Below are 13,044 nucleotides of genomic sequence, written 5' to 3' on the forward strand. Positions count from 1 at the left end.
GCCTCAGGTCACCCTTCTCCTGCAACAAAACTAAACAAATGGACTTTCTCCATGCTTGATGCACCATATGGTGCAATGTGACCTGTCCTCCCTTCAGTGAGACGCACCTTTGGTACACGAGAGTGATGTTCACTCTAGAAGAGAGTACAGAGGCATAAATTGCTTGAACTGGCACCCTAAACCAAAGCATTTCCCAGTCAAGACACACTTCCTTTTTGATCCTTTTCAGAACATATTTGATTTTATATATTCTGTAGAAAGTTCTCATTAAAGTGACTTGGGTTTTATTCTCATTTTAACCATCTTTGATGAAATGGAGAAGGGAAAGATCAGTATGTAGAAGAGCCCACTTAAAAAACAAACAGAAAACCAACCACAGCTACGGGGCAGCAGAAGGACTTGCTGCAGCCACAGTGGCAATGTGGACTGTACACCAGTACAGCTACTTTGTCCTTACCAGCGTGCACCTCATTCAGCTGTGCAATGAAGTTGCAGCAAGTTGAGCTGGTAGCATAACAACTGGAAGAAGAGTAGGGAAATAACAGAACCAGAAGAATGATTTTTCAGAGAGGAAAATTGAGGGATGCTGACTCTACCTGCGAAGAACAAGAAAAGCCTGCAACTTAGGCCCGTCTCTGGAAAGTAAGGTTATGGGTGTATATATAGCAAAGATCTTCAGATCACCTTCATGTGTATTTCTCTTTGCCAGGAACTGTGCTGAGCTCTTCTATCTTATATAACTAGCCCTTTTAGGGGGCAAAACGCTTCTCCAGAGGGCAATGACATATCTAGCTCACAGCTGTCCAATCTGCCTGGCACACAACAGAGAACTCTAAATAAACAGAGCTGAAAAGGTAGAAAAAAACCACAATTCATCTTAGCAGGGAGGCTGCATCAATTCTGACAGTTGCTGTCACCGGTAGAAAGACATTACTAAATTTAAATAGATTGACGTGTCCTTGTCCACCATCCACTCACACTGCATTAGCAATCTTGTTTGGGAAGTAAATTAATGATGCATTAAATCAGCTTAAATTCCCCAAGGTCTAACTTGATATATGCCAAAGCATGCCCCAGAAACAAGCTTCAATTCACAAGTAAGTTACTCCTCCCTCTCTCAGGCTTTGGGAGCCTGAGATGGCTCAGAAGCTCAAGGGGCAGGCAACAGGTTACAGACTTTACAGTAAGCTGAAGGTTCAAATCCAATTTTTGATGATAGCATCACCTTGCACCCTTTCAAGGCCTTGTTGCTTTGAGGAAGAATCTTAAAGAGGACAAGCGTTCATACCTTAGAAGTATTACTGTAGTCCTCGCTAACAAGACCAATTGAGAAGTCCTGCCCTGTACCAGGCTGTGTGGAGACAGGGTTTGGTAAAGAAAAGCTTTAACATGAAACATGAGTGGAAAGATTCCTTTTCTTCACTGAGCCCCTCAACAAACACAGTTGGTGGCAGAACACTGATTATCCTAATTCTTATACCATTACTTTTAACACAGCACTTTGGTCACTGTTACAAATGCTTACAAGATGGGAGTGGGGGAAACAGTGGGGCTCAAATCTGCCCTCAGGTGTGCATTTCTGAATCCCAGGCCAAATCACAACAAAAAAAAAAAAAGGACAGAGAAAAAAAAAAAAAGACAGTAAAAAAGGAGGGTACTTAAAGTCGATACCAAGTGGTTTATCTAGAATGGTTGTAAGTTTTAAAATGAAGGAAAAACAACAAGTAAACAGAACAGAATAAAATTTCAGCACCCTTCCCTCCCAATTCTGTTGTCCTACATTTTGACTTTCAGGTTCACTGAAATTAGAAGACATGCTGAAGGCATTCCAAAGATAACAGGAAAACACTGGAAAGGCAACATTACAAAATTGCAAATGCATCACCAATTATTCCAAAAGGATACAGAAAAGTATCATATACAACATAATCTTCAGAGTCCAGTGGCCAGAACACATTCTAGAAAATTCTACTGTTTTCTAGAGCTGCAAAAGTCAAGGCCACTGCAGATGCACTAGAGCCTTTCATCATACCAAGTCAATACTGAACGAAAGGTTAATGAATTAACTGCAGAGTGGTTTCTGTTCCCCTGGAAATTGGGGAGGGCTGCATGCTACCTCGTACCCTGGGAATAGAAACAAACCCAAAGCTACTTTAAAACCCCACACATATATTGACAGAGTAAACAGGAGCATCAAAAGCTCTTTGCAGGTCAATCCTCCCCTTCCCCCTTTCCTCATGGGGACACCTGAGAAAATACTGAAGAAAAGCAAAGGCTGCAAGTTCACTCTCTAACCTTTGGCACAGAGGTCAGTCTGACGGAATGGACTGTGCAACTATGTCATAAGGCACACAAACACTCATGCCTTCAACAGTATTCAATCCATTAAGGCCACAGAATAACTCCTCTTCACTCCAGTAAGTCTCTGCCATTCTCCTGACATCAGATTACAGCTCCACCTTTTCAGCATTATTTTCACAGGAAGAATATCTACAATTCCCACTAAGGACCCGGAAACACAGGTTTTCATAAAAATCGGCAATGCAACATCAACAAACAAAAAGACGTTAAGATTTCTCTTTTGAAGCATTACGGCATAAATCTCACTTGACTTCATCAGAAAACAGTAAGAATATGACCGTCTTCCAGGCTACATATAAATAATCAAGTAGAAGAAGATCAATGGGAATTTCAGTGAAGCTATTGATTTAGTTTTTGCACACAAGCTCACAGACCATACTTAATATTTAAAACAGAAAGATTTAAAAGAAGCATGAATATCTTTAGAGCTGAAGGAAATTAGAGATTAATATCAACTGATGAAAATATCTACATGGGCTGTAACAAAGACCTTCAAGAGTCACAGCTTTCTTCTAAGCCATGTGGGCATGCCTGTACCATTGTCCCTTCATTTCAGAGATTCCAAGCAACAGCTATCTACATGTTCCAAAAGCACATCTAACCTCTGGGATGTGTACAGTCCTAGCTGAAGTCAGATGTAAATCCTAGTCTGGAACTGATACAAGAATAGTCAGGATGTGGTCCTCTATCATCCTATACAAAATGGCTTCCCCCAGTGATAAATGTATGGCGACAAAGAAACTCCTTCCAACATGACTACCTGAGGCAGCTCCTTCCTCATCATGTTCACTGATACAGTTCAGAAAATGACCAGCTCTCCCCATGCATTTTATGGGAAGATAGGGTGCTTTTGTCTTAAATGCACAAAATCCAGCTGTTGCTTGCAGAGTCCTAAGTAACAACAGGTTACATCATCGAGTTCAAGCCTTTCTAGCCTTTACACAGCAGGCTATCCATAACGATGGATCAAATCTCTGATTAGGTAAGTGCAAGACATAAGATGCAGCCAACATGCTCCTGCATCTACCATGCATGTGTCAGGCTCACAGGGGAAAATTCATTTCCTTTCTCACTCTACAATGAAATTTATGTGTAACAGTTAAGCACGCAGCTGTATCAAGCAGTTTAATAATAGGCTATAATGAGAGCGTGGATGGTGATGATATTACACCAGCTGTCTGTCACTCTGTAATGCCTGTACTGACTCATCAGGAGGCAGCAGTACAGGGACACTGTCTGGCTTATTCAATTATGTTCCCTCTGATCAATGACTCTGGTTAGAGGCCTGACAGTCTAAACAATGACTACATGAAATATGCTGCATAATATACTACAGCAACTAGGAAAGCCCTTAGCTTAAATGCGTCAAGAATATTTTACAGGCATATTGAAGAACTTGAATAAGAAATTCTTCATCTTAGCTGTAAGCTTTATCCCATCCTGTAGCGTAACACATTGCCCTACTAAGTGATGTATATATAGAAGGGTCAGAGAAGCAGAAAATCATCCGGAATTTAATGCTGGTCCAGACTGACAAATGCAATGTTCTCAGCTCCGCATTCACCCTAGGTGCAGCAGCACTGTCCTCTCATTATAACTTGTTTTAGAGAAACACATTTAATTGTAAGAAATTGGTACTAGACCAGCAACACACTCACAAAAGGTATGTGAAGCAGCAAGAAGTTAGTCAAAAATTCCATTACTTAATACTTGGCTTAAGAGAGACATACTTGTGCAATGTTCACTTTAAGAAGAAATATTTAAAATACTCACCACCAAAAAGTTACAAGTTAAACATGTCATGTGCCCATGGCAATGTTGCATAGTCACTGCCTATTACCCTTTATCACCAGCAAAGTGCCCTACAGCTACTCGGTACATAGTTAACGAGAATCTCCTAAGTCCTTTGCAAGAATAAACGTGCTTTGGAAAGCTTTCTTGCACACATTTGTTCTCCCATGGACAAACTGATACAGCTGATCTAAACTTACTATTTTAAGTAGCCCTACTGTTGTTCAATTTATTCAATTATCATTTAGTCGTTGTTATTAAATTATCTAACAACTAGTTGACCTTTTCTCTTCTTGCTAGCTCCCAAAAACTTTGATCCTCTCCCTTTCCTCTGTCTGTTTTCTTTCCACAGTCTACTTTGGGACAGTTCTATGACACTGTCCAACACATATTGCACAGCAAGACTTAACCAGTGTTTTCCACCAGGAGAAGTATTCTTCTCTGCATTCATGCTCAAAGTCTAGAAGATTTGACAAAGGTAAACTTCAGAGAGTTTAATTTTTTTCCCCCGTTGTAGAAGGGTCACATTGTTCCCCGGTCTGCTAAATTAGTTTTTGCTGTCAGACACACACTCCTCCTTCCAGACACAGCACAAAGCCTTGTGTAAATTCTTTCTGCTCAAAATTTGCATAGAAAAGCAATAACTCCCAGGTGTACATAAAACACACTGAAACACACATTACAGCCCATTCTCAAGTCCTACTTGCTGGCATGTAATAATACCTACTCTACCCATACCAGCTAGCTCACCTCTCTGATGAACAATGGATTATTTGGGAGATAATGAATCCCAGCTGATTAAGCAAGATTTTTCGCTTCTGCCTTAGTAATATGGAACTCCACAGCTCTTCCTGTCAAACTCCAGTCTCATTGATGACCATACTAACATTTGGAGCTCGGCATGCCCTAGTGGGTAAATAAACACCTTGTAACTTTCTCTCAAGCTCTACTACTTGCCTCGGTAGTAGCTAAGTCTCCCTGCAACGTCTCTTGCCTTTGAACCTCCTTAAGTGTGTATGGTTTTGGCTAGAAGGGAGAGCAACTGAAATGAGCTGTCAATAAAAGCAGTAACTGTGACCCACGTAGAAGTCACAACCAACATGCCCTACAGTTCTCTAGTCATACCTGAGGTTTAGTTTCCTCTTCATCCTTATAATAGAAGAGCTGGTCCCCACGCAGCACAAACCACCGCTGCTGCCAGTTCTTCATAATGCTCCTTTGTTTCTTCAGCCAGCCACACTTCAGCACACGTTCTTGAGGGTTTGGAGAAGAAGGTCTGGAAGGAGGCCCAATCTGTTCACCCATCACCAAACTCTTTGAGCGGGCTGAAAAAGCAATTACAGAGTAAATGAAACAAAGAAATAAGGATAAGAACATGCAGAGAGGCTAAGTAACTGTTCCATACCTCTCAGACATTGACAGACTATTACATGCCGGCTTCTTCTTTGAGCAGGTACTTGTTTTTCAGGGTGTACACTCAAACTCGTGAGAGTCAAAGACAAGACAAACATCAACCTTTTGGTACTGTTTACTCTAGCAACCTTCTAAGTTACATGATACCTCCACCAGGGCTCATACTACCTTTCTTTGTGGCAAGTCATTACTGCCTTCCAGCTCTACAAGGGAATAATGATATTGCTCTCTAATAAAGGGATATTTATCCAGTGAGGATATGTAAGTCTGGTGACAGGGGACAGAAAAGGAAGAAGGAGAGAGCATAAGAAAATATTCTCATTCCACACACTGCCACTACTGGGGTGATTAGCTAGTGAAACCAGCTGCCACAGGAAAGAAAACAAAGACCAAAAGAGATTAAAAACTGAGAAAAATTCAAAAAGGGACGAGTCACATATAGATAAAGTAGCTACCCAGAATGGCTAAAGTCACCTCACTCTTCAGGGTTTTCTGACATTGAAGCAGAAAAACACAATGGAAATAAAAAAAGGCAAAATAGAGAAAAAAAAAGTGTAAATATCAGGAAAGGTTTCAGAAGAAGAACTGAAGTCTATTGCCCTTTCCTTCTTCTTATCCTCCCACATGCCTGCAAGTAAGAGTACTGAAGCTTGGGGCATTTAAAGCTAGTCTGGAGTACCAGATTTTGTATATGTAGTATATAATGATTATATATTGTAGGCAGCAAGCCAGTCCTCTAGAATGGATAGGTTAGATAACCTCATAGGTCTTTTCCACCTCTACTTCCTTTGGATTTATGAAGTATCTTATAATAACTGTTATTTAATATTTCATGCCATTTTCCTTCATTAATGCTAACACGATCATGTTCTCTCCCACTTTCTACACTCAACTAACTTAAAGCACAATTTACAATTGCCCACTTGAAACAGGGCTACAGTTCACAGGCCAGTACCAGTAAGTCTACATCACTGACGTCTTACATTAATGATGTACACTGCTGCAGTTAAAAAACAGGCAAGCTTCTTATTCAGGCATCCTTGATACACTACAGCTAATTCGCCCTGTCACAACAAAGGACAACCCTCTGCCTCTCAAAGTACTGTCCAGTTTTACCTCTTTTGTGTTCAGACAATTAAAACATGTGGCCTTGATGTTACCACCTCACTCTGGTTTCTGCCCTTGGTGCCTCATCACACAGTGACAGAACTGACAACATATGCCAAAGAAAGAAAAATTAAGTGGAAGACATGGTTTGTGAATAAAAAATAATAATAAAAAAATCACAATAGCAATATTAAGTTTAATCCTATTTCCTCTGTCCCATGAAGCAAACTGCAATAGGAGAGGCAGGTAAGGGACTGAGGTCAAATCTTTGGAAAGCGTCCTCAGTGTAATCCAGAGAGGGAAATCACATTGGCGTCTGTGATAAAAACTACTTTGACCTTCCCCATAACCTGTCAGTCAGGCCATCATGTTCTACTTCATAAAGAAATATAAAAACAGCACTTTTACACGCTGAACACTTCTGTCAGCAGGGGGCAGATCTGAATGGTAGCACATCATCCATTACCAAAAAGTCTCAATGACAGCAATCTCCACCTCTATAGTATCATATACTCCACCCCCCGGTTCAAAAACCCACTTACCTCTCCTGTAACCATTCCACAGGCACTCAGTTTGGCCTCTGACAACTCACCAGTTTTATAGGCAGAAGACGGCATCACTTTGTTAATCTTAAAATTCAGACTCAGTGAAAGTCCTGTCTGACAGGCAGAAGGGATTTATTTTTTTCTGTTTCTCTGAACTGCTAAGGAAAATTCTGCTACTCTCAAGACAACTGTGAATAACAGGTTTTGCCTTGTGCCTCAATCAAGAGAAATTAGGTTTCAACCTATAACTATTTCTTTCTGTAAGAAATTGTTTTTATTTTGTTTTTAGTTTCACTTTAAAATTTAATTAAAAAGTTGAAATTTTATAAGTAGTGCTGATGGAGTATCATAGCTTTTTCAGAATTACATTTCCCTTATTTTTGGCTAAAATACCTTACTGAATTTAACCTGAGCTCATATACAGCATTAGTCCTACATTAGTGATCAGCGAGCTTCAGGTTCACTGAAGTAACCCAGCACTCCTCAATTCTGATTATTTTTATATGGCCAAAAGAATTTTAAAAAAAAAACCTCAATACAGAATTCACTTAAAATCAGGCTTTGATGTATCCATGCTTATTCTCTAAGTTTATTCACTGTACTATGAGTCATCACAGACAGGGATTTTCATTCCAGCAAAACATATAAAGAACTGATTTTCACCATGAAACTAAGATCCTTATGCCTTAATATATCCCTTTCTGGCAACACAGTGCCCTCTAGCAGATGATTATGAAAAATACCAGAACAACTTCTCTTCCCGCCCCCCATCACTGACAAGAAATGGAGGATCCTATTTCATATGCACGTAGTAAGAAAACAGACTTTTAACATTTAAATCTCTACTGCAGAGGCCTATAAGGATTTAGTTGAAGGAACCACCTCTGCCTCACCCCAGACCACGTTTTGCCACAAGGACCAAACTGTAATCTGGTTTAGGCTGCCCGGGTTCCTTTCCACATTCATGTTACAACATATGTTATTACAAGAACAACTATCCCAATAATTTGCTTTTCCAAATGGAACTATAATGTTTCTAAGGCAACATCTTGGCTATTAACCTAACCAATTAGTCTAATAATTCCAAAATCCATACTTCAGTAAGCACCTCAATCATCTCCACACCAAAGCACTTCAGCACTCTCCAGATTAAGTGTGCAACTCCCAGCAGTTTCCAGTTTTCCTGACTTGCATATAGTCATATAAACCCTCTCCTACTTCACTCTGCTCCCCCCTCACCCCCAAGAGAAACTAGATTTATTTAACCAGAAACCTACTACCTTTATTTTAGCATCTATATTGACACAGACCTCACAAAAGACATCAAACATCTACCTTTGGAATAATCCAACATATGTTATCTCATATTTCCCCTCACACACCTTTTGGTGTTATTTGTACAGCTCTACCTAGTAATTATTTATTATACTGAAGAGTTAAGGCTTTTGTAATCGGTCACTAGAGAATGTGTATCTCCATATTTTTATTTTAAGCAGCACCATGTCTTAGTCAATTGCTATGGTTGTTAATTCTTCATGCTGTCTGAGCTTTCCATTTCCTTAGAGTTTCTAGTCATGACTGCAATAGTTAATTTCATTAGGGAGATACTTAGCAACCTCATCTGTAAGTCAACAACAGGGATCAGATAGAAATTTTCAGAAGGAGGAATTATTTATAGCTATTAACAGCATTGATGTTTATATTGCATGCTTCACAGAATACAATAATTGCATAGAGGTCAGACAAAAACTTTCACAGATGAGCACAGCCTGCCTTTAAAGCAGCAGGTATCTCATACTACTGGGATCAAAACATCTGCTTTGATAATCCGATCCAGTACATCAAGCCCCTGATTCTTAATGGTAGATATATATTCCTAGTGCTCAACTATTTAACAGAATTATGGAATCAGCAGAGCATAAGGAAGAAAAATCAATAAATCAGACTCAACAACAACTCAGCAAATACTTTACCATGCTCTAGAGTTCGGATCCAGTAATGCCTTTTCAATAACACCACACAGTTTGGTTTTGCTTTTCACATTTTCATTGATTATTGATTCAGCCGTACACATAAGTTCTAAACAGAAATCAATGTAGAAAGGATTTCAAGCTCTCCTTGGAAAAGGTACAGGATTCACTTGCACAGTGCAGCAGTACTGAAGGGCCAACAACAGGACATACCCACTCAGAAGCAGGGAAACAAGGCAATCACAGTACAGCAAGACTACAACAGACCAGGCAGACCCAAATCCTTGCTGCACCATAGGTGGCACTAACAATTAGCCAAGCCTGTTTTTTTGAGATGACAAACCATTAGAAGGGAGAAATCAGAATTGCAGACCTTGAAAATACCCCTGTGACTGGAAGTGGCACTGACATATGTAAATTCTCACATCTAGATGAATATGGGAGGAGGAATACGAGCAAAGGTAGTGGGGTGACGATCAATGCCCATTGTAAGAAAGCCTGGGCTACACTAAATAAGCTCCCCATCCAAAACCTCATACTTGGTTGCAATAGTAACACGCTTGGTCTTTAATAGTAAACTCAAAGATTATCCTAAGGAGTGGAGGGATCAAATCAGATGGAGTCACACTGCCATTCCTTACAGAGATAGCAATCCCTATCTCCATCCCAACTCAGCCCTGGCTAAAGCTACTCTTTCTCCATTTCTCCTCCTTGCCCCATTAACAGAGCATCATACGCTCCTACAAGAGTTCCTCCGCAACTCAGACCTGCCTCCTTGCCGGATTTGGGCAATCAATAAGTACCTACTTAAATCAGGGATGTGGAAATCAGTCAAGTCAATGCAATTCAATATCAATTAAAGTTGTAATCTTTTTAAATTCCATAGGCAGTTAGCTTAAATCAATATAGCCATTATAATTGTTTCTGGCTGACAAACTGTCCTACAGTGAAGGCACTTTGCTCTAGTGTTTCTTCAGTCTAATGACATTGTGACAATATGTATTATTTCTGATTCAGTCTTTGTTTAAAGTACTAGCCACAAAGGGAAGTGGTTTCACATACTATAAACAATATTCTCAGTTGTTTTATTTAATTCAAACTTTGCCTGAAAAATGGATGTACTGAAAACACAAGAGTCATATGCCTTAGAAAGACATACTGTATTTCCTCTCATCAAATTGTAAGAAATAAAATACTTGGTTTAGATTTGTTTTCTGTGTTCGTTACACATCTGTGTTTGCATTCGGATTTGATTGCTAAGATACCACAGCCAGTGAGCACAAATGAAACCAAGACACTTCCTCAACACAATCTGATAATTTAGCATCTTGAAACACAATAAGCAAAAAAATTAAAGGCAGAATGTTTGAAGTGGCTGGTGATGAGATGTGTTTAGGCAACCAGAAGGATATCAGCTACAAGAGACTGGCAAGGGCTTTTAGTTCCCTTAAGTCAAACAGAGTAGCAAACCGTACAGAAACAAAAGGGTGCGACACAGACATGTGCCTGCTCACATTTTGTGACCTGGAGAACACTTACCATATTCAGAAACACTACCATAAGAGCAGGCTGTGCTCCATTACTTCTATTTAATAAAGCTACACCTGTCTATTCATAACATTTTATAGACCAAGATGATCTGCTGCATTGTACTTCCTTCCCTTGTCTTGGTTTTCTTTCAGCCAAAACAAAAATATGGAAGGATATTTTGCTGTGGAAAATTATTTTTCATGTCCATCCATCAGATATTGCTGAAGAAAATGAAAAGAAAAACAAATGGGTCTGGAAACCCATAATTTGTTCCAAGAGAAACCACACATGCATTACACTGAAGCAGTTCTGGAGGGCACTTACTGTCCAACCCAAGGAAAAGCAGAGAGACAATTAGCTCTACATATGTTTGTCTAGTAACCTGTATTTTCTGCAATGTTGGGATACCAGACTGCACGTGCCAGAGCAGGTAACCTTGCCAAGAAAAGATTCTGACAGTCTGAAGAAGTGATCTGTTTGCACGAATATTTACTTGATATTATTAAGTTCCTGCAAAAACAACTGCGTTCCCGAAGGCCACTTCATAAATCTGAAATCCAACATAAACTATTACAATTTCACTCTCAGACTAGAGATGACTGATGTTAGAAACTGTCTACATATACAGGGTAAAATACCTTTCAGTTCTTGCCTGAAGGGCAGAAACTTTGGTTATAGATATTTACCTATAGGTAAGACACATTCTGATTAAAAACAAAAATCAAAACCAACCAAACAAAAAAAGAAAAAAACACACCAACCACACAGACAGCCTTTTGAGCTGAAAGAGCAAAGAGATGGATAGGGAATAACTAAAAACTGCAGTTCAGCTACAGAGCGCAGCTACAGTCAGAGAATTTGAGCCAGTCTGAAGGACTCTGACAAGAAATAAACTATACACTGCAGCAGAAGATGTATCAGTTACCCCAGAAAGGAGCACAGATGGACTGGGGAAACTAGATTTGTTCATGAAGGAGCACCCTGTCTCCAGAACACAGGTTCATCCCCTCTCAGAACTCCTAAGAACAAAAGCTGAAGGTTCTGCTTTCAAGACTTTTGCTTTTTTATAAGGGTTGTTATCTCTTTTGCACTGCCAGATGAGTCAGTGCTCTTTCACTGGCAAAAGGAAAAGAGACTGGAACTGCACGTGCACCACGGATTTCTGAAGAATAAAAGTAAACTGCATACATTCTCCATACCAGCATGTTTTAAGGGTGGGCATGCTGACAGTATCTGGCAGAACTGGAGACAAGATTTCCTGCTAGCTAGCAGGTTAGCAACACGAGAACAACGCTGTTGTACTACACATGCTGCATCTCGTACTGAAAGCTGTGTCGCCCTGCCGTGCCATAAGCTCAGGCACAGCAACACACATTTAAAGTTGCCTATAGCCTTTCTAGAGCCATCAGAGCTAGCTGAGATCTTTGCATCAGTCTTCCATAAGCATGCACCATTTCCTTCATAGAACATATAGAAAACCCATGCCTGTTTTCTACCTACAGTACAGCATTTACAGAACACAGTCAGGACCAAGAGGCAAAACCACACTAATTTGAGGGCAGTTGCCTCCTGAGTGGCATGAAGAAATGAATCTTGGTTATCTTTGCAGCACTGAAGATAGCAGCTATGACCTTTCACCCCTTAAAAAGGTACAGTCAGCCCTGTATAAAGCATGTTCTAAATCAGAAAAATAATTTTATACTCCAGTGGCCTGTGCAATGTGACTATAAAAGCAGCTTTATTGGTCAGAGTTACTTTGCAAAAGTATGCAGGTAGTGCACCTAAACAAGGCAGCGGAGGGGATCAGGCTGAAGAAATACAAGAAAGAGCTTAAATCTTATTTATCTTTTAAAATGACATAAAGGTTCAAGGCTTCCATGAAATATGGTAACAGATGACCTGGTCTTGTCTTTATTGAATCAAAGAACACACTACAGTAGCACATACTGATATATATTAACGCAGGGCCTTTCCACAAGTCAAGGAAAACTCATATCTATTTGATAATTAATGCAACCCACACCACACAATGAAAAAAACCCCACATAGTCAGTGGGATAATTTAGCCCTTTACTCCTGAAGAACAATTTACATTTGTCTTCAAACTACTGTTACAAATTCACAGCCTCTTAGACTCCAGAACTGGTAAGAAATTTGTCAATCCATTGCTGCTGTCATATAGGTAAAGGGGCACTGGTTTGTTGGTTGACATTTCACTCCAGTTCTGGAGACCTCATTAACCTCTGGAGACCTTTGACCTATGTACAAAGAAGTCCCAGCCTTATTTTGCTGTCACTAGCAGCAAAAAGGCCAGCAGGTCTCAACTC

The 13,044-nt window shown here is 39.9% G+C and overlaps 1 protein-coding gene across 5 annotated transcripts in view; it reads right to left on the reverse strand.

Moving 5' to 3' along the window:
* The window catches only part of ARHGAP22 (Rho GTPase activating protein 22), a 161,000-nt gene that overhangs the window by 125,656 nt on the left and 22,300 nt on the right, over positions 1–13,044 (reverse strand). For all 5 annotated transcript variants that reach the window (XM_074591170.1, XM_074591168.1, XM_074591171.1 and 2 more), the window contains exon 2: positions 5,278–5,477. In XM_074591170.1, coding sequence (XP_074447271.1) covers positions 5,278–5,477 — 200 coding nt within the window. The remainder of the gene's footprint in view (positions 1–5,277; positions 5,478–13,044) is intronic.

Source organism: Larus michahellis, chromosome 6, assembly GCF_964199755.1.
Source record: "Larus michahellis chromosome 6, bLarMic1.1, whole genome shotgun sequence".
NCBI lineage: Eukaryota > Metazoa > Chordata > Aves > Charadriiformes > Laridae > Larus > Larus michahellis.